The 26,084-nt window shown below is 36.7% G+C and overlaps 1 protein-coding gene and 1 pseudogene across 1 annotated transcript; one reads left to right on the plus strand and one right to left on the minus strand.

The window, feature by feature from the left end:
- Nucleotides 1-1,258: 1,258 nt before the first annotated feature.
- Nucleotides 1,259-1,696, minus strand: LOC122003928 (zinc finger AN1 domain-containing stress-associated protein 15-like). Its single transcript, XM_042558895.1, has one exon. The coding sequence runs from the start codon at nucleotides 1,664-1,666 to the stop codon at nucleotides 1,259-1,261; it is 408 nt and encodes a 135-aa protein (XP_042414829.1). The 5' UTR covers nucleotides 1,667-1,696.
- An 879-nt stretch (nucleotides 1,697-2,575) lies between these two features.
- LOC122004539 lies at nucleotides 2,576-13,024 on the plus strand (annotated as a pseudogene).
- Nucleotides 13,025-26,084: the final 13,060 nt, after the last annotated feature.

The raw sequence follows: 26,084 nt of genomic DNA on the forward strand, positions 1-26,084 counted from the left end.
GCTTCTTTTGTGCTAATAATGAGTAGATAGTGTGGTGCCCGAATGAGTAGGAAATTTATCTCATTTTTCATCACTACCTAATGTGCAGGCCAAGCAACACGGGTCCCTATAACGTCACCAATAGTATCACATTCATCACATAAAATCCTCATTTGGGCTTGGATCAAAAGGGAACAAAGAGAGCATTGGTGTGGGGTTGTGAGCTTTCTCTACTAACCATTGAGCTAAGTTACCAATTGATAGCACTGAGGGGTAATCTGTAGATCACTAACACAATGAAGGATTTCTTATACTTGGGGGGTTTTGGAGTTTGGTAGTAGCCCTACTATCCCAACTAAAATTTAACTGCTCCAAAAATGAAAGAGATGAAACAATTATACATGGCACGTACCACATCCATTAGTAGCAGTTAGTAGTTGGTCAGAATGATTGGAGTTTGTCCTCAAGGTCACAGTATCACCAGTGGAGTCTATTATGTAAATGAGACTACTATTAGCCATATTTTAGAAAAGAACAACAATATTTCCTGCATTTTAAAACCGATTGTTGACTGTCAGAGTGAAACTACAGTGTGTATTGAAAAGAAAGGTTATATGATGAATTACTTTCATTGGCAAGACCATTGATGTAGGTTTGCTTTATGCTTTACAACTTGGACAATAGATCTTTCGATGTACTATTTGGGTTGGAGAGATTCATCCAGCTTTTGCTCATTAGATAAGATGTCGATGACTGGTTTTATTGAAGCAACTCAAGGTGGAAAACATGCACATTAGATTGGGATGAGCTTGAAATGGTGGAAGTTTATCAACCTTAACATCATCTCCACTCTGATAAAGACCAACCATGGATCAGCTCAGTGTAGTAGCATTAGGTCTTCAATCTCAAATTCAACAGTAGGGAAATAAAAACAAACCCCTTCAAACTGCAGCTTCCCCTCTCTTTTTTGTTGCACGTAATCATCATGAAATGCCCAAACAAACAAAATAGTTACTAATAACAAAATTAGTCAATAAAAAATAACTATTCTTTCATGTATCACATACAATCTTTTTTGTTGTCATTTTGAGAAAAAAAAATAGTAGGTGCTTTCATGTATCTCAAGCACCCGTGGGTCCGTGTATCTGATGACACATATAAAGTTGGACAAATCTCTAAAAAAAATTCAGAGACAATGCAATTCAATCAGACTGCAAGATGAAGTAGCTAGACACAGTTAACTTCAAGAAATGTTGAGTAAAAGCAGGAAAAGAAACGCTCATATTTTAATGATCTTCGCAACTCTTATGAGAGGATTGGCCTTGGTGATTTGTTCTCTTCCAGCCGCCTTGTAATCGAATGAGTAGTCATGGGAATCAGAGTACCGGTGAAGTTTGCAGAAGAGATCGCCGCAGCAGCACCGGAAGCCGGTCAAGCCCACCCTTTTCCTGTAGATCAAGCAACGCTTAATGGACTGAATGGTCGGGGATGGACGACAGTCTTCCTCGGTCTTCGGCGGGCAGGAAATCGGAATAGTAGGTGCCTGGAATCTCTCAGGCCTCTCCGGAGCTTCAAATCCTTGAGGGGAAAGCTGCGGCAAAATAGAAGGGGAAGAGGAAGAAGAAGAGGAAGAAGGTTTGAGAATCTCCGCTTTGTCCTTGTTAAGATCACACCTTTCCCCTGCCATCTGTTTCAATTCCGGGACCAAATCGAAACAAAAATCAACAAAATCTTTTGATTAATTCAACATAAAAGAAACCATCTTTGCAAGGGTAACAAACAGACTCAACAAGTAGGGAGATGATGAGATCGACGAGCTGAAATAGAACAAATCTGAGATTTTTCTCCGGGAAATCAGAAAAATTAAAAAAAAACTATACCTGGGGCACAAATAAATCAAGAGACGGCAGGCGGCTTTGTACGATCAAAGGGCCTCGTCGAGCTCAGAAATCTGCTCACCAAGAAATGAGAGGAGAGCACACCGCGCGTCGTGGAGGAAGATCCAGCGGAGGTGGATGGTCGGTCAACAAGATGGTGTGAAGAGATTGTATGAGGAGAGGGAAAGAAATATGGCTAGGGTTCGGGAACGCGAAGGGGAAGACACGGCGCCGAAAAGATATTCAGAGAGAGGGAAAGCAAAAACTGCGCGCGAGGGGAAAAAAAGACCAAAGTCAAATACAATGGTTTTATCAAAACTGTTATTGTAACCCCTAAAAATGCGGATAAAGACAATGGTTTATAAAACCATTGTAAAAAGTGTTGTCGTTTTAAAAAGAAGTCTCTCAATGACAACAGTTTTCACAAAACCGTTGTCTTTTATATTTAATGGGGAGTTCAAATACAACGGTTTTGGCAAAAACCGTTGTCTTTGAGCCAATACACAACGCTTTCTCTTAAAATCGTTGTCGTAGGGGTGTTATCTTTTAACATTTTTGTTGTAGTGCACGACGGTGTGCTCTCCTCTCATCAAGTTGCTAATCTGGTTCTTATTCATTTTTTTCGATCCATTCACTTTTCCCCTTTAGACTTCGGATTTTCCATCATTTTCAGCGGTAAAAATCTCAACTTGTTTACATCTTTTTTCCCAGATCCTTAGATGGGAGCTCAACACAGCACGAGGCCGCACAACCTAGCCGTTGCAGATGCTGGTGCCGGCGGAGGGGATGGCCACGCGCACCTCCCGTGTCTGGCAGAGCTGATGTCTTACGAGGAGGCCTGCCGCCTCGATGTCGAGCTCAAGACCTTTGACTCCACGCTCCAGCAGCGAACCGGTCGCGCCATCTCCACCCTCACCGATGCCGTCCAGTTCCGTTCCCTCTCCCTCAGTTCCCTCAGGGATATCACCGGCTGCCTCCTCAAGATGAACTAGGAGGTGGTCAAGGTCATCCTCGACTGCAAGTGCGATGTGTGGAAGGACACCAAGCTCTTCGACCTCATTGAGGATTACTTCCAAAACATCCTCCAAACTCTCTACTTCTGCACTACCCTCGAAAAGTGCCTCACTAAAGCTCGCGATAACCTGCTCATCCTCCAAGTCGCGCTGCAGCGCTTCGCCGAGGAGGAGGAGGACCACAAAGGCGAAAATGTGAGGAACTCTCATACTCTGATGGAGTTGAGTCGCTTCAAGGTGGTCGGTGATTGGTGTTAGCCATTTTGCATGTCACATGGCACATCAAATTAATTAAGATTGAAACACATTGTAACTAAAGATAAAACGTGTAGTAAGGAGTCCCAAGTCATATTTTTCCAAGGATAACTAGTGAGTGTATGTTAATTCTAGAATTGATTCAAATCGATTTTTTACATCAACAAGATCAAAGAATAAGATCTAAGAAAGTTCACTCTCTTCTAAACATGATCCATTACCTTCTCATCAAACTAAAATCAACTAAGCTCGGATTCTAATGTCTCATCTCATCAAATGAGTTAATTCATATTCCTTCCATTCAAATTACAGAAATAAAACAACATTGCAAACCGAAATACAATACAATTACAATCCCAATAAACTCAAGAACTAAATACAATTGCAAACCGTAATCAACATTGCATTCACCATTACAATCCAATTCAATATTCAACTCACTTACCAAGTCTTCAACTCTCAATCACATTTAGCTAAATATCACTAAGATTAACCATGAAAATCATCAAGAAATTCATTCAACAATGAAGCATAAAAATGGTCTCCACAGATCCAATGAATTGAACAAGGGGGTTTCCTAAATCTATAAATTGAAACTAAGCTCTAACTTGTAAAGAAAATGAAAGGTAATTCAAACTAGAAATGAAAATGCAATCTACACTATCAGATCTTCAGATCTGAGCAAGTTCAAGAACAATTCAAAGACAAAGATAAGAAAAACAAAACCTAAAGCATTCCATAACCAAACCCGAAACAAAACCTCTCCTACTGCCGTGCCACTGTGCTTGCTTCTAGGAATGCCTCTTGAGCAAACACAGCAACTCACTAGATCCATAGCTCATCCAGGTGAAGTCCAAAGCTACTGGGAACGCCTCTCAAGCTCTGAATCATCTGAATTCTCCAGCCGACGAAGAAACAGAGCACTCTTGCCAATCCAGAAATGCGAGGTGAAGATGAAGATGGATTGATCTCCGAAGAACCAGGGAACGCCCTCAAATACCCCAGAGAGAATGGCAGAAGCTCAGAATCATCTAAATTCTCCAACCGACGAAGAAACAGAGCACTCTTGCCAATCCGGAAACGCGAGGTGAAGATGAAGATAGATTGGTCTCTGAAGAACCGAGGAACGCCCTCAAATACCCCAGAGAGAATGGCAGAAGCTCAGAACGGGGAACACCCTCAAATCTGGCTTGGATGAAGCTCGTGGACAGCAGGATCGCGAATGGGGAATGCCCTCAAATCACAGCTCTGCGCTTCGATTGCTGGTCGCCAGATCTTTACAAGCTCGCCGGAGATGAAGAAGTTAGGTTTTCAGATCTAGAAGTGGAATGGGAAGTTACGGCGGGACGAAGAAGATGGATGAACAGTGGCGGTGTCGCGAGGAAACACCGAGCTCCACAGATAACTGTAGTTTCTCGAAGCTTTTAAATCCTTCTCAAAACTGATCAGACGACTAAGAATGCTCTGATCTTGATCAACGGTGGAGACATCTCAGATCAGACTAGAAAGCTCCATATATTCATCAATGACTGAGATGTGCTTCCTCTTGGCTTGGATGGACCAGATCCTTGACGGATGGCTCAGATCTATCCGATCTTCAATGGACGACTATAATTGTTCTGGAGCTTGATCACCTCGTTTCGCCCTAGATTTGATCATAAATGTGGTCTGATTTGACCGGGTCTATGACCCTTTTGATGCCTACAAAATAATAATCAAACATTAACATCAAATACCATGATAATCAACTAATTTGCAATTAAATCCAAGATCAAATGCAATTTATGAAATGCAATATAAATGTGAGTTTAAGCTAAGAGTAGACCATTAAGAACATGCATTATGAATCAAAATAATGTAGCTAAATCATGATTATCAAATCCCCCACACTTAATCTTGGACGCCCTATGTAAGTAAAGAAAACTAAAAATCATCTCCACAAAAAATTCCCTAGCAATACCTAGAAGATAGTAAAAGGAATTTAACTAAGACCATCTAAAGATCACAAACAATCATAAATTCAATCCAAACAATAATCAGTAGGCATGGTAGTTTCAATCCAATTGAAAAATTAAGCAAGTTACAGTCTCACAAGATTTTTACCTATTCTATCCCTCACACTCAAACATGCATATAAGTGGAGCTTACTCAATGCCACTCACAACATTTCACTACCATAAGCTTGCTTATTTTCTAATTCTCCACCACTATAAACATAGCATACATGAATCAAAAGGATTTTATCATCAAGAATTTAAATGGAAGCAAAAGAACAAGTGAAAGTGGATGAAATAGGCCAAAAGAAAAGAATTCAATGAAAAATTGAGAAGATGAGAGTATTGGAGGAATATACTTGATAAGTTGACTATTTTGATGTGAAAAGAGATGAATACCATTTGTCATTACCAATTCAAAATATCAAGCTAACCTCTCCTTCAATTTGATAGCAAACATAGAATCTTGATACTCTATCTTCACACTTGATACTCTCTTGATTTGTCATTTTTTCTTCACTGTTTTTCCACTCAATTCCATCACTTGAAGACTAAAAATCTCACAACAATTAATAAAGAAGAATTCCCTCCCCCACACTTAAAGTATTGGTCATCTCGGACAATGAAACAATCATAGCGATGGTCACAAAATTCAGCATTAATTAACACAACACCAAAACCAGCAAATCAAATCAACCATACACACTAGTCCCATTCTGATTTTCTGCACACTGCAGTTTCTGGAATCTAAAATCCAATGCAGCTTTCAAATTAAGAGCTTTAGTTTCAGAATTTGTAAACCCAAAAGATCATGCCTTGGACCTTGAAGAGTTAAGCTTGGTAAAGGGTTTCATCTAGCACTGGAATGATTGGAGCTTCTATTCAAAACAATGCTAATGAGGATAGCATCATCAGTTGGCACAATGCATATGTGTTGGGGCAAATACAGACTTCACTGATTATAAATCTAGTTGCTGGAAATTGGTTCAGAAATCAACAGGAATTTGAAAAGTTACAGTTCCTAGAATATCAAGGTTTCAAACTTCATATTCATGCTTCAGCTCAAAGAAATAAGGCTACCAACTTCAGAGAATCAGGTTCTGTTCTATTGAAAAATTGCAGTTTTTCAGAATTCAGCTTCCACCTCAGATTCACAGAAGTTTTGGTGGAACACTAAATGTCTGAAGATTTCCAAGAATAATACTGGTTTCTGAATTCTTAATTCTAATTTCAGATATAACAAGGATTGAGTTTTAGCATTTAAAATTCCAAATAATGTTGTCTTGAACTATGAAGAATTTAAAACAAAACTGACTGAATACATAATAGATTTCAGAAATCAGCAGCTGCTACTTCTTCAGGTCCAGAAATAACTTTAGAAATTGCAAACTTTAAATCATAGAAGATCTGGAAGATATGAAACATCAATTTTCAGAAATCAGTTTGGTAGAGGGAATTATTTGGCATTAAAATAATAAGGAATCAAATTCAAAGTATTAATAATTGTGACTGTAATCAAAACTTGGCACTCTGTTATTTCTGTTTCCTACTGATTCAATTACAGAATGCGTTGAATTATGTATTCTGTTGTTATTTTATATTCCACTGTCAAGGGGCTCATTTCACTTCTTCTATTTCTGTTTTGCAGATTCAAACTCAGGCTTGTCAGGTTCCTCACTGCTTGAGATTTGCAATAGGAATTAGATTCAGTTTCTGAAAACTTTAGAAACTGCATACTTAGTTTCCAGCTTCACAAATATCCAGCAATTTGATTCCTTACAGCCTCAACATTCGACACACAAAAGACCAAGTTAATAATTCAATTCTAGCAGGAATTTAAAGCACTAAAGTTCACTCTCCAGAATTTAAAACACCAAGTTAATAATTCAATTCTACTGTGCTGTTAACAGCATTTTTATCCAATTCAATACAGAACTCAACTCCTCTCAGCTCCTTGCATATATCAGATCCTTGGACTTAGTGTCAAGATTTAAAAGTTAAAGTAATTCCTACTTATATTTTGAAAGAAAATCAATGTATCAATAGTCCTCATTTAGCAATGTCACATTAGGAAGCTGAATTTTGCTGCCACTATATAGAATTCACCATGTCATTTGGCACAAACAGGAACTCTTTCAGTGGTCTTTAGTCTTGTGTTTTTTTTTCATACAATTTCCTAAATTGAATGCTTCTGTTCCCATCTGAAAACATTCCCCTATAGCCTGCAACATCTTCTCAAATTGGTGCACATGCAACAAGACCTTCATTTCTTTTTACAGATTTAGTTAACACCTTATATGCTCTTTGTTTCCATTCATTCCTGGTCTAAAACAAGAAGAAGAATTAAATTTCTAATGCCTCACAGATTCTGCACAATTTTTATGTACATTGTCCTTGAGTTTCCAGATTCTACTACAATGACATTTCATCAAAAATTGTCAACAAATGAAGCTTTGGAAGATAGTTCATTCGAGATTGAATCAAGAGGGCTTTGAATTCCATTCATTTCAGATCAGAAACATCAAGAAAACTTGGCACAAAACAGCAAATTACCTATGGTCAAAACTGAACTGCATTGAAATCAGAATTCAGCTCCACTTGCAGCTGCACACTTCTCTCTTTCATTTATTTTTCTCTTAACATCCTTTTCTCTTATCAATGATACCCTTTGCCAAACTTAATTCTTCATTTTTCAAGCAAAATTCCTTCAATGAAGAGTATCAAATTTCTGAAACTGCAATTTGAAATTGCATTACAGATATTAAACCCCTTTTCTTCTCTTGCTTTTGTAACTAGCACTCCAGCTGATAAAATTCCTGCTAATAAAATTCTTTTTCAGGTTCATAGCTCCACACCAAATGATAATGATGTGGCATTGCATTACTGCATTTTTTCCTTGCAAATTCTGCTAAGTTCAAGCAATTTTCACACTTTGTTAATCATTCAATTTAACTCATCACTTCTACATAATAATAACACCATTCGATTTGGCTATTCATATAGCTCCTGAAATCACAGCTTCAACAACATAATTAAAATTGATTCATCAATTGCAGTAATCACAGAAATCACACAACTGCACATATTACTCCAAACTTCACTGAAATCACAGAATTCAGTCCCCATATAGCTTGAAAAATGTATATATTATATATGTCTAGCTTTCCTAGAGTTTCCTATTGTCTAGAGAATTTTGTAAAGGAAACTTGGCACACAATTGATACTCTAAATCTAGAATCTTCTCTGCAGTTTACCACTTACAGTAATTCAATAACCATATCAAATTCTGCAACTCCTCTCCTCCATTGGCTCCATACTTAACCCACAGATTCAAATTGAGAACTTGAAATACTAGAATTCAACCTTAAGAATTTTGATTTCCAGAGAATCCCTTCCTTCTTTGTTTCATAAACTTAAACATCAAATGAATCTTAACTTCTGAATTCTGTGCATCAAAAATTCAGTTTCCAGCAGCAACAGATTTCATAATGGTTCTTCCATACATTTTTCTCTCTTAATTACAGCAAAGTCAACCAAAATGTGAACTTCACGGAAAAGATAAATCATCAAATGCTATGACTAAACAGGAATCCTAATTTTGCATCAATTTCTACTTGAAAATTTTAGAGATCTTCTTTCAATCATCCTAATTTGTTGATGACAGAAATAGCTCTTGAATTAGCTACCAATAGAAACAATTGATGTATCATTCAAGCAAACCAACCAAATCATGCTCTTAACCTAACTGTACTTGGCTCATTCATACCAAACTCACCATGCTCAAAATTCCTAATCTCCATGACATTTGAGCATATGAAATTCCCCCACACTTAAAATCTTGGACATCCTTACTCATCAAGTAATTCAACCAAACTCTCACAACGGATGAAAACAAAGCAAATATGATCAAGCTAAAGGTTAAAATGTTAGATGAACATGTTTTAAGAAAATTGTGGAGAAAGAAATGGAAAATAATGAGGAAATTGGAAATTATGAGGGAATAAAAATGACAATATCCTTCATTTTCATGCATACATATGCTATTGTGACTTTGAAAAAAAGTAAAGCAAGTTCTAGAGTTTAATTTTCTATGAGTGCATGCCACACAAAGATAAAATAGTGTTTAGACTTAAAGTGGTCCTTCTAGGAATTTTTATATGCAATCAGCTCAATTAATCAAATTGGAATCCACCACCAAACTAACCAACATCATGTAAGAAAAGCATCCAATCATGTTATATGACCTAAAATTGATGATCAAATTTAAGAGACTTTTACCATCTTAAAAATATTACTAGAAAATTCCCATGGAGGCTTTTATTCAAATGACATGCTATGTATACTAAACAAAATGCAAAGTGTGGAAAAAAAAATGCAAATGTAAGAAAGTGCAACTAACGAAATGTATAAAGCAAAAAGAATTTATTAAAGAAAATACTAAGCACAAAGCATGAATTAAAATGCAAAAGCAAGCGAAATTGGAACCAACTCCCCTTTAATTCCCGGTGGTTAAAGAAGATTCAAAAGAAGAAGCCACCCCGGAAGTGGAGTAATCATGGATACAGACAAATCCTTTTTATTCTTCATTTTTTCCATTGCAAATTCTTTCCGAAGGTCGAAGGCGGTTCAATTCAAGCATCCACTCCAGAAGCTTGTATTCTCCTACAACATCAATCAAAGAAAACCTCTCCCACTCACATATGGGATGAAAATAAAATAGGAGAATATTAGTGTGAGTAGAAAATATTTCAAGAAATGAATCACATCTAATAAAGTCAACAATTGGTACCTCAATTAAATTTTCTGATATATCACAAGAAATACTCACCTTGTCATGTTGAAAGGTACCTAGAGTGGTGATTGTTACCTCTTCCTCATCAAGTAATGGTTCAAGGTTTGGTTCTGATGAATGTTCAACTTCATGTAGTGATTCTTGAGTGCTTGGCTCCATAGCACAAGTCCCTACACTTACATCCTCTATTCTTGGCGATTCTTGAGGTAATGCTTCCAGTAAGCAATCCCCTACACTTAAATCATCTTCAACAATAATACTTGCATCATTTTCAACATCTAAAGCAACAACATTAGTAGAATCAAAAGTATGATCAACTACATCATCACAACAATAAAAAGTACTTAAAGAATCTAGTGAAGTGGTAGATGCAGTGTCAGGCCTAACAAGAGCTCCACAATCCACCTCCTCACTGGCGCTTTGTGTTTGTAACTAAATAATGGATGATGCAATTTGATCTAACTGATTCTGTATATTCTGTATCCTTGAGAATTGCTGCTCTTGATGCTCACTCATTTGTTGTATAATCTCCTTGATTTTCCATGTTGACTCATCCAATTGAGGATCATTTTGTTGAAAAGGATGTTGCAAAGAATATGTTGAAACCTCTTGAAACCCATATGAATTCTGGTAAGCTGGATATGACTCAATAAATTGTCCTTGTGCACTTTCATACCTGAAACATGAATCATCCACCTAATTAGCATTATAAGCATTAGAAAATGACTCATACCTATTTTGTTGTTCCATTGTTGGGTAAATTTGATACTCAGGCTGAAAATACTGATTCTCCATTCCACCTCCAAAATTTTGAAAATATGGATCCATGCTTCTGAAATCTCCTGTTCTTACACTACACACTAATAATCAATGTTAGAATATTCAAGAGCATAAAGTTTCAAACACATGAAAATATGAACATTTAAAGCACTTAACAATTCAAGAATAAGCCAACATGTAAATACAAAAATTAAGCAATCAAATCAATCAAGATGCTAACAAAGAAAATCAAGAAAATCCAATATAAAATAAACACACACTATTAGTCATGATTCCCCGACAACGGCGCCAAAATTTGGTGTTAGCCATTTTGCATGTCACGTGGCACATCAAATTAATTAAGATTGAAACTCATTGTAACTAAAGATAATACGTGCAGTAAGGAGTCCCAAGTCGTATTTTTTCAAGGATAACTAGTGAGTGTATGTTAATTCTAGAATTGATTCAAATCGATTTTTTACATCAACAAGATCAAAGAATAATATCTAAGAAAGTTCACTCTCTTCTAAACATGATCCATTACCTTCTCATCAAACTAAAATCAACTAAGCTCGGATTCTAATGTCTCATCTCATCAAATGAGTTAATTCATATTCCTTCCATTCAAATTACAGAAATAAAACAACATTGCAAACCGAAATACAATACAATTACAATCCCAATAAACTCAAGAACTAAATACAATTGCAAACCGTAATCAACATTGCATTCACCATTACAATCCAATTCAATATTCAACTCACTTACCAAGTCTTCAACTCTCAATCACATTTAGCTAAATATCACTAAGATTAACCATGAAAATCATCAAGAAATTCATTCAACAATGAAGCATAAAAATGGTCTCAATAGATCCAATGAATTGAACAAGGGGGTTTCCTAAATCTATAAATTGAAACTAAGCTCTAACTTGTAAAGAAAATGAAAGGTAATTCAAACTAGAAATGAAAATGCAATCTACACTATCAGATCTTCAGATCTGAGCAAGTTCAAGAACAATTCAAAGACAAAGATAAGAAAAACAAAACCTAAAGCATTCCATAACCAAACCCGAAACAAAACCTCTCCTACTGCCGTGCCACTGTGCTTGCTTCTAGGAATGCCTCTTGAGCAAACACAGCAACTCACTAGATCCATAGCTCATCCAGGTGAAGTCCAAAGCTATTGGGAATGCCTCTCAAGCTCTGAATCATCTGAATTCTCCAGCCGACGAAGAAACAGAGCACTCTTGCCAATCCAGAAATGCGAGGTGAAGATGAAGATGGATTGATCTCCGAAGAACCAGGGAACACCCTCAAATACCCCAAAGAGAATGGCAGAAGCTCAGAACGAGGAACACCCTCAAATCTAGCTTGGATGAAGCTCACGGACAGCAGGATCGCGAACAGAGAACACCCTCAAATCGCGGCTCTGCGCTTCGATTGCTGGTCGCCGGATCTTTGCAAGCTCGCCGGAGATGAAGAAGTTAGGTTTTCAGATCTAGAAGTGGAATGGGAAGCTACGACGAGGACGAAGAAGATGGATGAACAGTGGAGGTGTCGTGAGGAAACCCCAAGCTCCACAGATCATTGTAGCTTCTCGAAGCTTTTAAATCCTTCTCAAAATTGATCGGACGGCTAAGAATGCTCTGATCTTGATCAACGGTGGAGACATCTCAGATTGGACTAGAAAGCTCCGGATTTTCATCAATGGCTGAGATGTGCTTCCTCTTGGCTTGGATGGACCAGATCCTTAACGGATGGCTCAGATCTATCCGATCTTCAATGGACGGCTACAATTGTTCTGGAGCTTGATCGCCTCGTTTCGCCCTAGATTTGATCGTAAATGTGGTATGATTTGATCGGATCCATGACCCTTTTGATGCCTACAAAATAATAATCAAACATTAGCATCAAATACCATGATAATCAACTAATTTCCAATTAAGTCCAAGATCAAATGTAATTTATGAAATGCAATATAAATGCGAGTTTAAGCTAAGAGTAGACCATTAAGAATATGCATTATGAATCAAAATAATGTAGCTAAATTATGGTTATCAGTTATCCCTTCACAGAAGAGTTCTTCAAGGCTTTCCAGTCCATCCACCACCAGCAGCTCTATATGCTCGACAAAATGTAGATGAGAAAGAATAAGCTTGACAAGAATCTCAAATCCATCAAGGCCCGGAGGACAGTCTCGAGCATTATCTTCGTGGCCACATTGACCACCTTCTTGATCTGCTCGATAGTTGCCGCTGCCATAGCCGCCCCGCCTATTGCTGCAGCTGTGGCCGTAGCTGCAGCCATCCCGATTGGATTGATTCGCTACTCAAGGATTACCATAATGTTTTGATTAATTAAAAATATTTAAATGTGCATTATTCGTTGACAATTTTTTGTTAACATAGGAATGTCAGGTTTTAGTTGAGATCTAAGTGTTTTTTTTTTAAAAAGGCATGAAGGGATGTTTAATCGAACTATCAGATTATTAGAAGTAGGTATCGAGCCAGTGTAAGTCCATTTGCACATCTAAATATCTTTTTGTTTCTCATTTAGCCACTATATTTTATTATCATCTTTTTGATGCTAGATATGTATTTGACGGTCAACCTCCAGAGCTGAAGAAACAAGAACTTGCCAAAAGGATAGTCTTTACAGTTTTGTTATTGTTCCCCTCCTTTTTTTTGTTGCAAGATAATGATAATCTTTAAGCTTATTTTGTTCTTTAGATATTCAAAGAGGGAAGATGCAACTAACGATCTGAACACAGCAATTGAGGTTATTGCTTGTGCATAACAAGTACCTTTATTGGGACTCTTTAGTGTGCTAGAATTTCTTTTGCTGTCTTAGTTGGTTACATTTGTTGTTTGTAGACTGATGATCTAGAAGGAATTGAAAAGTATAGCAAAATGACTATCAAGGTAATCTTCGATATTGCTATTTTATTGGAAATTACCATGAGGATCTTATTGATTATGATGCAATCAACATGAAGTTAGCATACTGATTATCTGTTTTCTTCATATGTAACATAGAGTTTATTTAAATATATTTTGAACTTTCAAATTACTTTCTTGAAGAATTTGATTCTAGTAGCTGACTGTAGAGTTTTTTCACAGGTGACCAAGCAACATAATGAAGATTGTAAACATGACACAGTTTTGCTTTCTCTTGTAAACATTTCCTAAGCTGCATGCAATTGCTTATAACAAAATGACTAAAAAATTGCTAAGGTTGCAGTTGACTTAGTAATTTATGATAACGTCTAATGTACATTTCATGGGGCTTCATTCAGTTCTCAAGCCCATTACATCTCACGTGAATTTGTGTAGAATAAAAGTACTGGAGAGTTGAGCTTCTTGATATGTTTTATGAATTTTGCTGGCTCTATAGGTATGTTCTCCCAAGTGATTCTTGAAAAGAGATTTAACCATTTAATTCTTTTGTGTCATCTTTCATTTAATTCATGTGGGGCAATTCCTTAGCAATTGTGATTTTGTCAACCTTTTGGCAAATGCATCTTACTACAAACTAGTGTATGCGTGAAGATTTAAAGATCAACAAATATTTGTTCAGTCTAGAAAATGATGCTCACTGAGAATCTCATGGACTACCAGATCCTCAACTTCTTGATAGTTCTTGTGCTATTGCTCATGTTCTATTGTGGAACTTTTATACACAATATACTTTTTCTTTATCTTGTAGTGAGAGTCTTCACTAGCATTCAGGAAAATGCTCCAGTTAGTGGTATCTCACTACTGCTTATTATCAATCCTAGTGGCTAGTTGCTTGGATGTAGATGCTCCTTTCGTCTCCTTACCTAAGTAGTCAATCTATCTGGTATACCTGCAATCAACACGATGACACTCTAATATGGATTAGTTCTATTTTTTGCACAATCTAATTATCATTAGTGACTAGTCACTTAGGTGGAGAAGCTCTAGTTCTTAAACTCTAGATCATTTTTTTCTCCTTGGCTCAAGCCACATCAGAAGAGTAGTTAAAAAAAATTACAAGGACAATAACTAAGTTGTAGCTCAGACACATTGTAGTACTTTCTCATCTTCAGTTTGTTACCCTTAATTCATGATAAGTCATTATGGGTTCGGTCATCAGCATTGTGATAAATGGCACAATATTAGGCCAAATAGTTTTATCTAAAAAATCAGAGGCGAAAAAGGAGAAGAAAGATAATTAGACCAAAGAGCATCTTCAGCTAACATGCCCCTTCTCTTTGTTAGGAGATCACACTCCAATGGACAATGGCGCTACTAAAAAGCTTGTTGTTTGCCAAATCCCCTAAATTTCGGTGAGAACTCATCTCGCCACTTATTACTCGATTGGAGACATCTCTTACTTATCGGTTATTGTTACTTTGTTTCAAAGCTTTCCAAAATGTCCAACTTTTTGTGCCTTACATATTACAACAAATTGTAACATGTTATTTCTACTCTCTGTGATGGAATTTGAAGTTTCAAAGGTATATTTATTCATCTTATTGCTAATTGAATTACTGTATTTATTCTCATCCTTATTTTTCAGGTTCTTGAAGAGCTAAGACTCACTATGGATCAGTTCATTGATTTGTGTATTCTCTTTGGATGTGATTATTGTGATAGCATTAAAGGTAAACTTTCTTATGAGATTGTACATTCAACAAGTTTAACATACAAGGCTAGTACTCTACTGCTTACTGTTTATGAAATTTGATAACTAATGTTCATTCAAATCTCTAGTATGATAATGCTTGTGTAGTTGAATATGGTGTCAGTGCTGCAACTGTTCCATGTCTATGTTACTTGGACTTGATATAGTGTTCAACATGAGTATGATCGCAATCTCTGACATGGCCATTTTTACAAATTGTACATGTATCCAATAGGATTAGTGATTGTTCACTCTTAGTGTCACTGTTTGAGTGTCATTATCCAAGTATCTATATCCAACACAGATTGGGACAGTTATTTCATGCTTTGAAAATTTCTATTTTTTTTAAATGTTTGGTTGAAGGAAAAAAAAACTTTATTTCTGCATTTGATGTTCCATGAAATAAATTATACACATACCTTTGCCCAATACCTCATTCTTGCATTTCTATCATGAACAGAATTGGCTGACATTTCCCTTATTTATTGCCTCTTTTTGTTCTCATCTTTTGCTTTGATATGTCAATACCTAATATATATCCATGTGTTATCTTGCTGATTGAACATTTTGTAAATTTAGTTATAAGTAAAGTTGTGGTGTCCTTATAATTTTGTTTTTGTTTTGTCTATTAAACTTTGCCTCCGGGAAATAAGCTCGTCGTATAGTGATTCGGCTGACTTAGTAGATGGAGTCTGTAGCATGTTGACTGGAATTATGAGCATGTTTTGTATATAAAGACATTTTTCCAGGAACAAAGCATATATCAAATTCCTTATCTATTTTCAACATTTGTCTAGACAAGTTCTTGTCATTTTGACAATCCTGCCTATAACTCAACAAGTTCGCATCCTAAATTGATATTTGAATAGTTGATTTGTTATGAGCTCCAGGTTTAGATGCATTTTTTTACGGATTTCGATGATTTCTTATTACTGCCACGAGTATCTTTTAAGAATGTTCTTGACTGATTATTTATAAACTCAATGACAAGGTCAATGAAATTCATTGATCGAATATAAATTTATTCTGCGAATTTAAAGCTACGTGCATAAGTTTTCCAATGGAAGTTACCAAGACAACTCTAAGTTGGTTAAATTGCTTGTATTGTATAAGTTTGTATTGCATAAGTTTGATTTCTTAGAGACTATAAGTTTGTATTGAATAAGTTTTTTCTCTTCCATTTTGCAGACATTGAGTGTTGTTATGAAATTCTAGAAATCCTTCTCTTATGTCCAAATATTAGAGCTATGCAAAATATTTATTCTCTGGTTACAGTTCATACAGTACTTACTACAATTCTCTTTTTTCTTATATTTTATATTTTTCTTTGATAAGTTTTGTTTAATTTTTCTCTTACAGGTACATAACTCGGGCAATTCGTGAGGCTTGAGATTTTTTATGCAAGGAGTGAGCTTTGTTAGGTTCTAGTTGCCTTGCTAATATGTAAAAGCCATATGGAGAACAGTAATGGAAAACATGTGATTTATGGTTTGATACTACTAAGTTTGATGAGTACAACTCATTTTGTATATTTTAGCTGGCATATTTTGGATTGAATGTAGTAAATATTTAGTTTTGTATTGGTGGTTTGCTTATATTAAAAAAAGATTGGTTGTTTGTTATTATCATGTTACAACATGAATATTAAAGACAACGGTTAGAAACGTTGTAAAAAGTATGTAATCACAACGGAATTTTTTTTGTGAAAAGTGATAAAAGACAACGGTTTTATCCATTATAAACATATTAAAATTATATATCACAACGGTTTATAACTATTGTAAAATTTAAAACCACAACGTTTTAAATTATCTACCACAACGGTTTATATCTGTTGTAAAAAGAGTCTACCACAAGGGTTATATCTATTATCAAATTATCTACCACAACGGTTTTAAAGCGTTGTCATATCAGGTAAAATTTTTTTGAGCATATAAACAACAACGGATAAAAATTATTGTCAAATGTCTACAAAGACAATGGATTCAAAACCGTTGTCGTAGGGCAATGCCTTTTACAACACAATTAGTCACAACGGTTTTTTGACCCTACGACAATGGATAATATCCGTTGTCGTTTGTAATTTTTGTTGTAGTACTTGTTGTGATCTAACAAGTTAAGTGTGCAGGCTATTTACTCAACCGAAAAAGACCTAGTTGGAGGCTAGGCAAGAGAAGTCTTAGCAGATCGTGGAACCCAAGTGGAAAGACCAAGTGGGTCGAGAGGACCCGACACTTGGCAGTGAGATCGAGAGGGCTGGAGGACCGAAGATCGAGAGAAAGTCTTGGTGAGCCGATCAAAGCTAAGTGAAAAGTCTAAACAGATCTGAAGGATCAAAGTTTGGCAGGTAGGTTGAGGTAAACAATTGGAGGAGCAACAGTGAGGTCGTGTTCCTGAAGGGAACAACCTAAGATCGCTGTTCCAACTGAAGAAACCGGGAAGGTTTCCAAGTTGAGATCAAGATAGTTGAACTGTTTATTATTATTACTCATGCATTTTATATATTACTGTGCTAATCTTTGTTTTGTAGGAATATACTATTTAACTCTATTTTGCAGGTTCGGCTTGATCGGTCGACCGAACACGAGGATCGGTCAACCGATCCAGGCTAACTCAAAACAGACTTCAGTTCAGACCAAACCAGAGTGAAATCCGATCAAAGCTCGATTGGTCGACCAAACCAAAGGATTGGTCTATCGAACCCTAACGATGTGGCACAGATCAGTTTGGTTAGAAGTAGAGAAGGAAACCAAGCTGATCGGTTAACCGAACCAGTAGATCGGTCGACCGAACGATACCTCATCAATGCAGCATTAAGTGCGAATCTCGATGAACAGGGAAATTCTCTGTTCGGTCGACCGAAAAAGGTGATCGGTCGATCGAACACTTTAATGTCATTAAGTGCCGAAGATCGAATCAACATCAGATCTTAGCGAAGATGGAAGGGATCTGGTTCGATCGACCGAACCTAGAGATCGGTCGACCGAACGTCGACGACTTTTATAAAAGTGAGCTCGAGGTCCGAGGCTGGGTAACGAAATCTGTCGGGTTTGAATTTCATCTCTGTGCTAGCTACCGCTGTTCGTGCTACTGCTCTACAACTCGTCTACACGTAAGGAACTACTTCGTTCAAGTGCCGACCAAGCTTCAACTTTTATATACTGTCAATATACTTTTATTTTTTACATTGTATTTAAATTCATATAAGATAGTAGACTGTTAGTATCTTATATCCTTGCATATTGTACGCACTACTTCTTTCCAAGATTTTCGAAAAGAAGAGTCTTGGTGGATTGCCCATCAATGCGATTAAGGATCACGGGTCTTGGAGTAGGAGTCGACCTAGGCTCCGAACCAAGTAAGCAAACTTGTTCTCTACTTTTTCATTGCACGACTTTGATTTAAACAAGTAAAAGAAAAGTTTTTAAAAGTGCGATATTCATCCCCCTTTATCGCACTCTTTCAATCCTACAATTAGTATCAGAGCCCTGTTGCTCTGAAAGTACTTAATCATTTTTTGAGCACTTTTAAAAAAATTTCTTTTCCCTTATTCTTTTTCTTAATTCTTTTTCCAGCACTACTAATCCCAAGACGAGAGTCTTGAAAATTTGCTTGTCTTATTTTTTGATACAAGGATGTCGAACTCTTACCAAGAAGGGTATAGCACGGTCCAACCTCCACTATTCAAAGGGGAGAACTTTAGTTATTGGAAAAACAGAACGGAGTGCTATCTTAAGTCCGACATTGAGCTTTGGTTCAAAATACTGAAAGGCTACACGCCTCTAACAAAAGATGAAACACCACTAGAACCCGAAGACTGGACTCCCCCAATGATCAAGAAGGCACAACTAAACTACAAGGCGATCAACACCATTTAGTGTGGGCTCACAATGGAGGAGTTGAACTGAGTCGTCCCCTACAACAATGCTAAAGAACTGTGGGACTGTCTGGTAAAGCTACACGAAGGGACCGATGAGTCTAAGTTAAATAAAATATACCTACTTTCAAATAATTTGTTTAATATTAAAATGCTTCCTAGAGAGACGGCTTCGCAACTACACGCTCGACTAAAGGACATCCTCAACAACCTCCATTTGATCGGACACAACTTAGAGAACCGCGACACAATAAGGTACGCACTAAATGTTTTTCCGTGGAATGCTTTGTGGGCATCAATAGTAGATACTTACAAAATTTTTAAGGATCTTTCAATTCTTAAACTAGATGAGTTATTTTGTGAATTAGAAATTCACGAACAATCTAACTTGAGCCAAGTTGAGAAGGGAGTCGCTTTGTATGTAGGTCCAAGCAAGGAAACCAAATCAAAAACAAAGATTGAATCAGAAAGTGAGTCAGACTCTGATTCAACAAATGAAGAAGAATTGGTCAAGATGGTTCGGAGATTACTAACAAAGAAGAAATTCAAAAGAAACTCCAAAAGGACACCAATCAACCAAATGCAAAACAAATCAGAAATGATTTGTTACAAATGCAACAAGAAGGGGCATTTAAAAAATGAATGCCTAAATCAGAAGGAAGAAAGGCCCAAGTCAACAAAAAAGAAGAAAACCCTCCAAGAGACATGGGACGAGACATCTTCCGACGAATCCGACATCGAAAAACCAAAGTACTCAAGCCATCTTGCATTTATGGCAAGAAACGAAGACTTCGAACCCTACGAAGAATACGAGTCTGAAACCGACACTGAATCCGAGATCGACATCGAGTCCGAGAGAAGCCACGGATCCGCATCCGTCTCCGAAGGTCCAAACATGGTAACAATTTATTCAAAGTCAAATTTACTTAAAGTAGTTAAATATTTATTTAAAAAATTATCAAAATTTGAAAATAAAATAACCTGTTACTTAAGGAAATAGACCATCTTAAGAAGTAAGTTAACTTGAGTGACTCGACTAACCAAGTTCAAGTCGAAACTTCAACTCAAGTTGCAAAACATGAGGAAGAAAACTCCAACTTGAAAGGTCAAGTCGAGTGACTCAAGAAAATGTTGGAAAAGTTCAAACTGGGATCCAAGTGCTTAAACATGGTACTTGGATCACAACGAGCCGTGTAAAACAAATCAGGACTTGGCTATAAACCAAATCAAACAAACAAATCATATTTGTCCTTAATTAGTCAAAATGTTAAAAGTCAAGTCTAAGTATGGGTTCCAATAAAATATTTAACCAAACCAATCACCAAACCTATACTTGATTCCTAAGAGTCGAATCCATTACTTAGATAGACTATATCTAATCTATGACTTAGGAGAAGCAAATAGAAAAATGGTTCAACCAACTTGATCAATCTACTATACATAATTAGGATTAGGTTTACTTTTTGCTTAGAACAGTTAATTAAAAAGGTTTACCCAACCTTATAACATAGCATCGGAATGGATTGAGATGATAGTACGTCAAGGAAGCTTTGTCGAAGGCATGTCTAGGTTGAATCTTGTGTATTCTACTTGGTGCACTAGACTTAGTGGATCTGATCGAAACTACCCCAACCAAACATGGGCTAGTTAGACCAAAACCTAGTATTAAGTTTTTTAAGCAGGACTATTTTGGAAAGTATTCAACAAGTGGTCCACCGATGATACACAAGAAGGTCATATGCCTCACCACTGAACTGAAAACTTATCCTTAAGAAGTCTACTTGATTAACACAAAGCTAAGTTTGAATCTAACATGGGTTCAATAACCTTTTTCAAAAATTTAATTCAAATTCAATTAAAAAACTTAAATTAAAATTCAAACTTAACTTTAATTAAAATTTAATTTAATTAAAAAAACTTAATTAAATTATTTCAAAACTTAATTAAATTATTTCAAAAACTCAATTAAATTATTTTAAAACTTAATTAAATTATTTTAAAATTAATTAAATTATTTTAAAATTAATTAAATTATTTCAAAAACTTAATTATTTTAAAACCTAATTAAATTATTTCAAAAACTTAATTAAATTATTTTAAAACTTAATTAAATTATTTCAAAAACTTAATTAAATTATTTTAAAACTTAATTAAATTATTTTATAAACTTAATTAAATTATTTTTAAAAAAACTTAATTAAAATTATTTTAAAACTTAATTAAAATTACTTTAAAAACTTAATTAAATTAATTTTTTTTTTTTAAAACTTAATTTTAAAACTTAATTAAAATAATTAAATTATTAAAATTTAATTAAAAAATTAAATTACTTTAAAAACTTAACTTAACTTAAAATTGTTTTTGAAAACCTATATTTCAACTTAATATTGAATTAACACTATCTTAAAATACTATTTAACAATAAACTCATATATTTGAAAATCTTTTAACCAAACTTTGGTTCAACTCCTACGTCATATGTAGGAATTCAAAGCTCTGGATAAATGGATCTTGGACAACGGATGCTCCAGACATATGACTGGGGATCAACATAAAGTCACAAATACTGAGTTCAAAAATCTAGGATCAGTTGCCTTTGGAAACAACGGCAAGCTAAAGGTAATTAGTACAGGTGAAATTCAATTACAATCAAATATATCAATTAAAAAGGTTTTGCTTGTTGAGCATTTTAATTATAACTTGCTTAGTATAAGTCAATTATGCGATTCTGGATTCAAAGTAAAGTTCTTATGTCTAATAAGTTACACTGAATCAACTAATATATTGCTAAAAGGGTTTAGGGATAAAAATATTTATTCAATTAATCTACCAAAAATATTACCCAAGTGTTTTCTAACTCATCATGAAGAAACTTGGTTATGGCATAGGAGATTAGCTCACACCCATATTAGGAATTTACTAAAATTAAACAAAAATAGATTAGTTAAAGGACTACTGAAATTAGGAAATCCTGAAAATAAAATATGTAATTCTTGTGAATAAGGAAAACAAATTAAATCAACCCATAACTTAACTAATCAAAGTAGAACTAATAAAATACTTGAATTATTATATTTAGACTTATTCGACTCTCATGGAATAAATTCACTAAATGGAAGTCTTTATTGCTTAATAATAATAGATGACTATTCTAAATACACTTGGGTTAAATTCTTAACTCATAAATATGAAACTTTTGAAATATTTAGTAATTTCTGCAAACAAATAGAAAACGAAAAAGAAATAAAAATTAAGAAAATTAGGAGTGATTGTAAAGCCCGAAAAATTCCCGAATTTATTTTAGAAATATCCTATGATTTCTCTAGATTTTTAGGATATTTTTACATAATTTTTGGAGTACCGGAAGTAGCAAAAATAATTAGAACCGCAAAATAGCTTAGCGGGAATCGAACCCGAGACCTATGGTGTAAGGCATAATGCTAGTAACCAGTTGAACCCAGCAGGGCCGTGCAGAAAGAAGAGGAAATAAATTATATTTATAATTGATTTTGGATGGATTAATTAGTGAATATAAATAAGGATTTAAGTGAGAAGTTTTAGATTATTTCTCACCGTAGCTTTTCCTCACCCGAAACCTAAAACCGCCGCACCTCTCCTTCTTCCCCTCTTCCTCACGCACGGCACACCAAGCCAAGGGTCAAGGGAACATCTTCCGGCGACGACTCCAACACGAAAAAAGTTCTTCTCCGTGAGAGGAACGCAAGGACATAAGCGGTTCGTCGAACGGAGCAGTTTTCCGGAAAACCTAGCGGTTAGAATCGTAAGAAAACCTTGCGATTGAGGTAAGAAACCCCTCACCTGCAGTATAATTGCTCTCGCTTGTTAGTTTCGGCATTAGTTCAGTAGTTTTACAGTTTTCAGTTATAAGGTGTGCTCTCAGTGAATGCCCAGTTCAGAAGGATGCACCAGTAGGCGTCCTAACAGCATGTAAAATGTATTAGAAACATTTTATTCAATTTATTATCAGTTATTACAGCTATATGGATCAGATATCCATTGGGTGGGCTCCCACAGTAGCCTTTAGGTTCAGATAACCTAGAACAGCAAAGTAAAATAAAATAGTATTCAGTATTTTACTTTTATTCAGTTGGCACTGTACTTGGATCAGATATCCATGGGCTGGGCTCCCACAGTTGTCCCTAGGTTCAGATAACCTAGTAACCCTGCTGGATTCGGAACTTGCAATCCCGGGTCTCGTAGGGATGCGCGCACAGTAAGTACAATTGCCAGGGCCCCAACAGCATGTTTAGTATTTTCATCTATTATATGTATAGTTTTCAAATTTGAAACCAGTGATGAGAACACTAATTTAGCTTTCAGTTCAGTTCAGGTTCAGTTTACATGATTTGAGTTCATGTACAGATTTAGATATATGCATGACTAGTTCAGTTTCATGCTCAGTTTATAAGTATGCCATGTTCAGTTTAAAGCATGTTTAATTTATATGCTATGCCATGTTTCAGTTCCAGTTTATGCTTTTATATGCCATGCCATGTTGTCATGCTCAGCTCGGTTTTCAAATAGCATGTTTTAAAAGTTATGAAATGCATCGTTGCATGTTTTTGTGAGGTAGATGGTTTCTTACTAAGCTTAAAGCTTACAGATACTATTTTCCTTATACTGCAGATACAGGAAAAAGGAAAATGGATTAGCAGTGGAGGCTGGAGGTCAATGCAGATGAGGATGTGTGTGGAAGGAACTGGAATAAAAGACCCTCTGGGATTTAGCATTTACTTTAGCACTTTTCAGTCTATTAGTTTAGTTTCATGTTTTAAGCAATTAGAACTTTTAGAAATTCATACCTTCATGCACTTTAAGTTGTTAAAATGCCATGAACTAGTAAACCTTGCTTTAGCTTAAGTTTAGAATTGTTACTACAAGTTGCTAAAATGTTTATTATGCATTAGATAGTGGTAGTGTGAGGTTTTGGCATGAATCAGTGCTGGAAATCAGAAATTCTGATTTCGTTTAAGACTATCAGAACCTGGATCGGTCAGCAGACCGATCCAGTGCCATTCCTTCTCCTGGATCGGTCAGCCGACCGATCCAGATGGATACAGTAGCCTACTGTATCTCCCAGGATCGGTCAGCCGATCGATCCCTCCGCGAACAGAGAGTTCGGGACGAATTCAGCAGTCACTGATCGGTCGGCCGACCGATCAGTGAGCCACTGATCGGTCTCACCGACCGATCAGTGAGCAGCTGGATCGGTCGGCAGACCGATCCAGCCAGTGTTCGCGTGGGTGCCAGTGGATCGTTCCACGGACCGATCCAAAGCTCCAGTTTCACCTCCCCAGTATAGCTATGAATATCTAGAAGGTAGTTGGATATGAAATCTCACTCTCACAGAGTTAACAGAGGCAACTACAATAGTTTAGTAAAATTTTAGTTTACCTAGTTTCCTCATAGTAGCATCAGTAGTTAATATAGTGATCCGGCTCACAGCTTAGTACCTAGGAGTTGGGTCGTTACAGAGTGGTATCAGAGCAGTGTTCCATACTTCCTACACACACATCAGCATTGTGCCTACAGCTTCCAAGTAAGAACATCTCTCACTCAGTTTTGTTTTCAGCTTTCATATCAGTTATATGTGCTTCATGTTTGCTCTTATGTTGGTAGTTAATTAATTCATGTTTACAGTAATAGTATTTAACATGTTACCAGTAGTTAACTATAACATGATAGCCTGGTTATATATATGTGTTCTCTGCTATTTAGAAAATGGTACGAGGACGTCCAGCTAAGAAAGCATCAGCGGCTGAGCCCCAGCATGAGGCAGACAGTTCAGTGCCTCCCCCAGACCTTTCAGCACTAGTGGCTCAGCTACAACAGCAGTTAGCTGAACAGCAGGAGGAGATAGCCTCCTTAAAGGCTAACCAGCAGACTACTCCCCCAGTCACTCCAGTACCGAACCTCACGACTCCAGTAATCACAGAGGTTGTACCAGTTCAGCCTGCAGTACCAGTCCCAGTAGCAGGGCTAAGAGAGAAGCTTACCTTATCCAATGGCAGAGAATTAAGCCCGAGAATTTCTCAGGCACCAGCGAACCATGGAATGCTCGGGCATGGTTTAAAACACTGGAAAGCACGATGGAGCTTCTAGGCGGCCGAGCACGAAGGTGAAGTGTGCCTCCTTCGGCTTAACAGGAGACACACGCATGTGGTGGGAGCGGATTAAATCGAAGTGGCCAATAAACCAGATATGGGCCAACTTCGAGAAAGAATTCTTCGAGGAATTCTTTCACATGCAAGTCACGAACCGACACTATGACGAGTTTACAGAGTTTCGTCAGGGCAACCTATCAGTTCAGGAGGTCGTGAAGAAATTCAACAGGTTGGCCCGTCTGTGTCCAGAACTAGTCAGCTCAGAGAAGGAACGAGTACGGTTGATGTTGAAGATGCTCAGACCAGAGATCGCAATGAATGTGGCTGGTGGCGTTCATAGGCCACAAACCACAGAGGAGCTAGTGAGTAGTGCTCTGATCACCGAGCACTATCAGCATAGCATCACCCAGCAGAAGCAGGTTTTCACAGAGCCCAAGGGACAAGCTGGCTCAGGTACTCAGCAGAAACAACAGGGACATAGCTCCAACTGGAAGGGGAAACGTAAGGCAAGCAGTGACCCAAAAGGAGGACTAGCTGGAAAACATTCCAGACATCCCAAGTGTGCTACTTGTGGGAAACATCATCCAGGAGTTTGCCGCAAGGGTACGCGAGGTTGTTTTGAATGTGGACAGGAAGGGCACATGGCTAAGCAGTGCCCGAACAAGAACAGTCTTCCTCAGCCTCAGCCGATACAGTATGGAGCTCAGCCAGCGCAGCTACACCAGATGTATGCTGCCTTAGATGGTCCACAGATCAGTCAGGGC

Source organism: Zingiber officinale, chromosome 7B, assembly GCF_018446385.1.
Source record: "Zingiber officinale cultivar Zhangliang chromosome 7B, Zo_v1.1, whole genome shotgun sequence".
In the NCBI taxonomy this organism is placed as follows: Eukaryota; Viridiplantae; Streptophyta; class Magnoliopsida; order Zingiberales; family Zingiberaceae; genus Zingiber; species Zingiber officinale.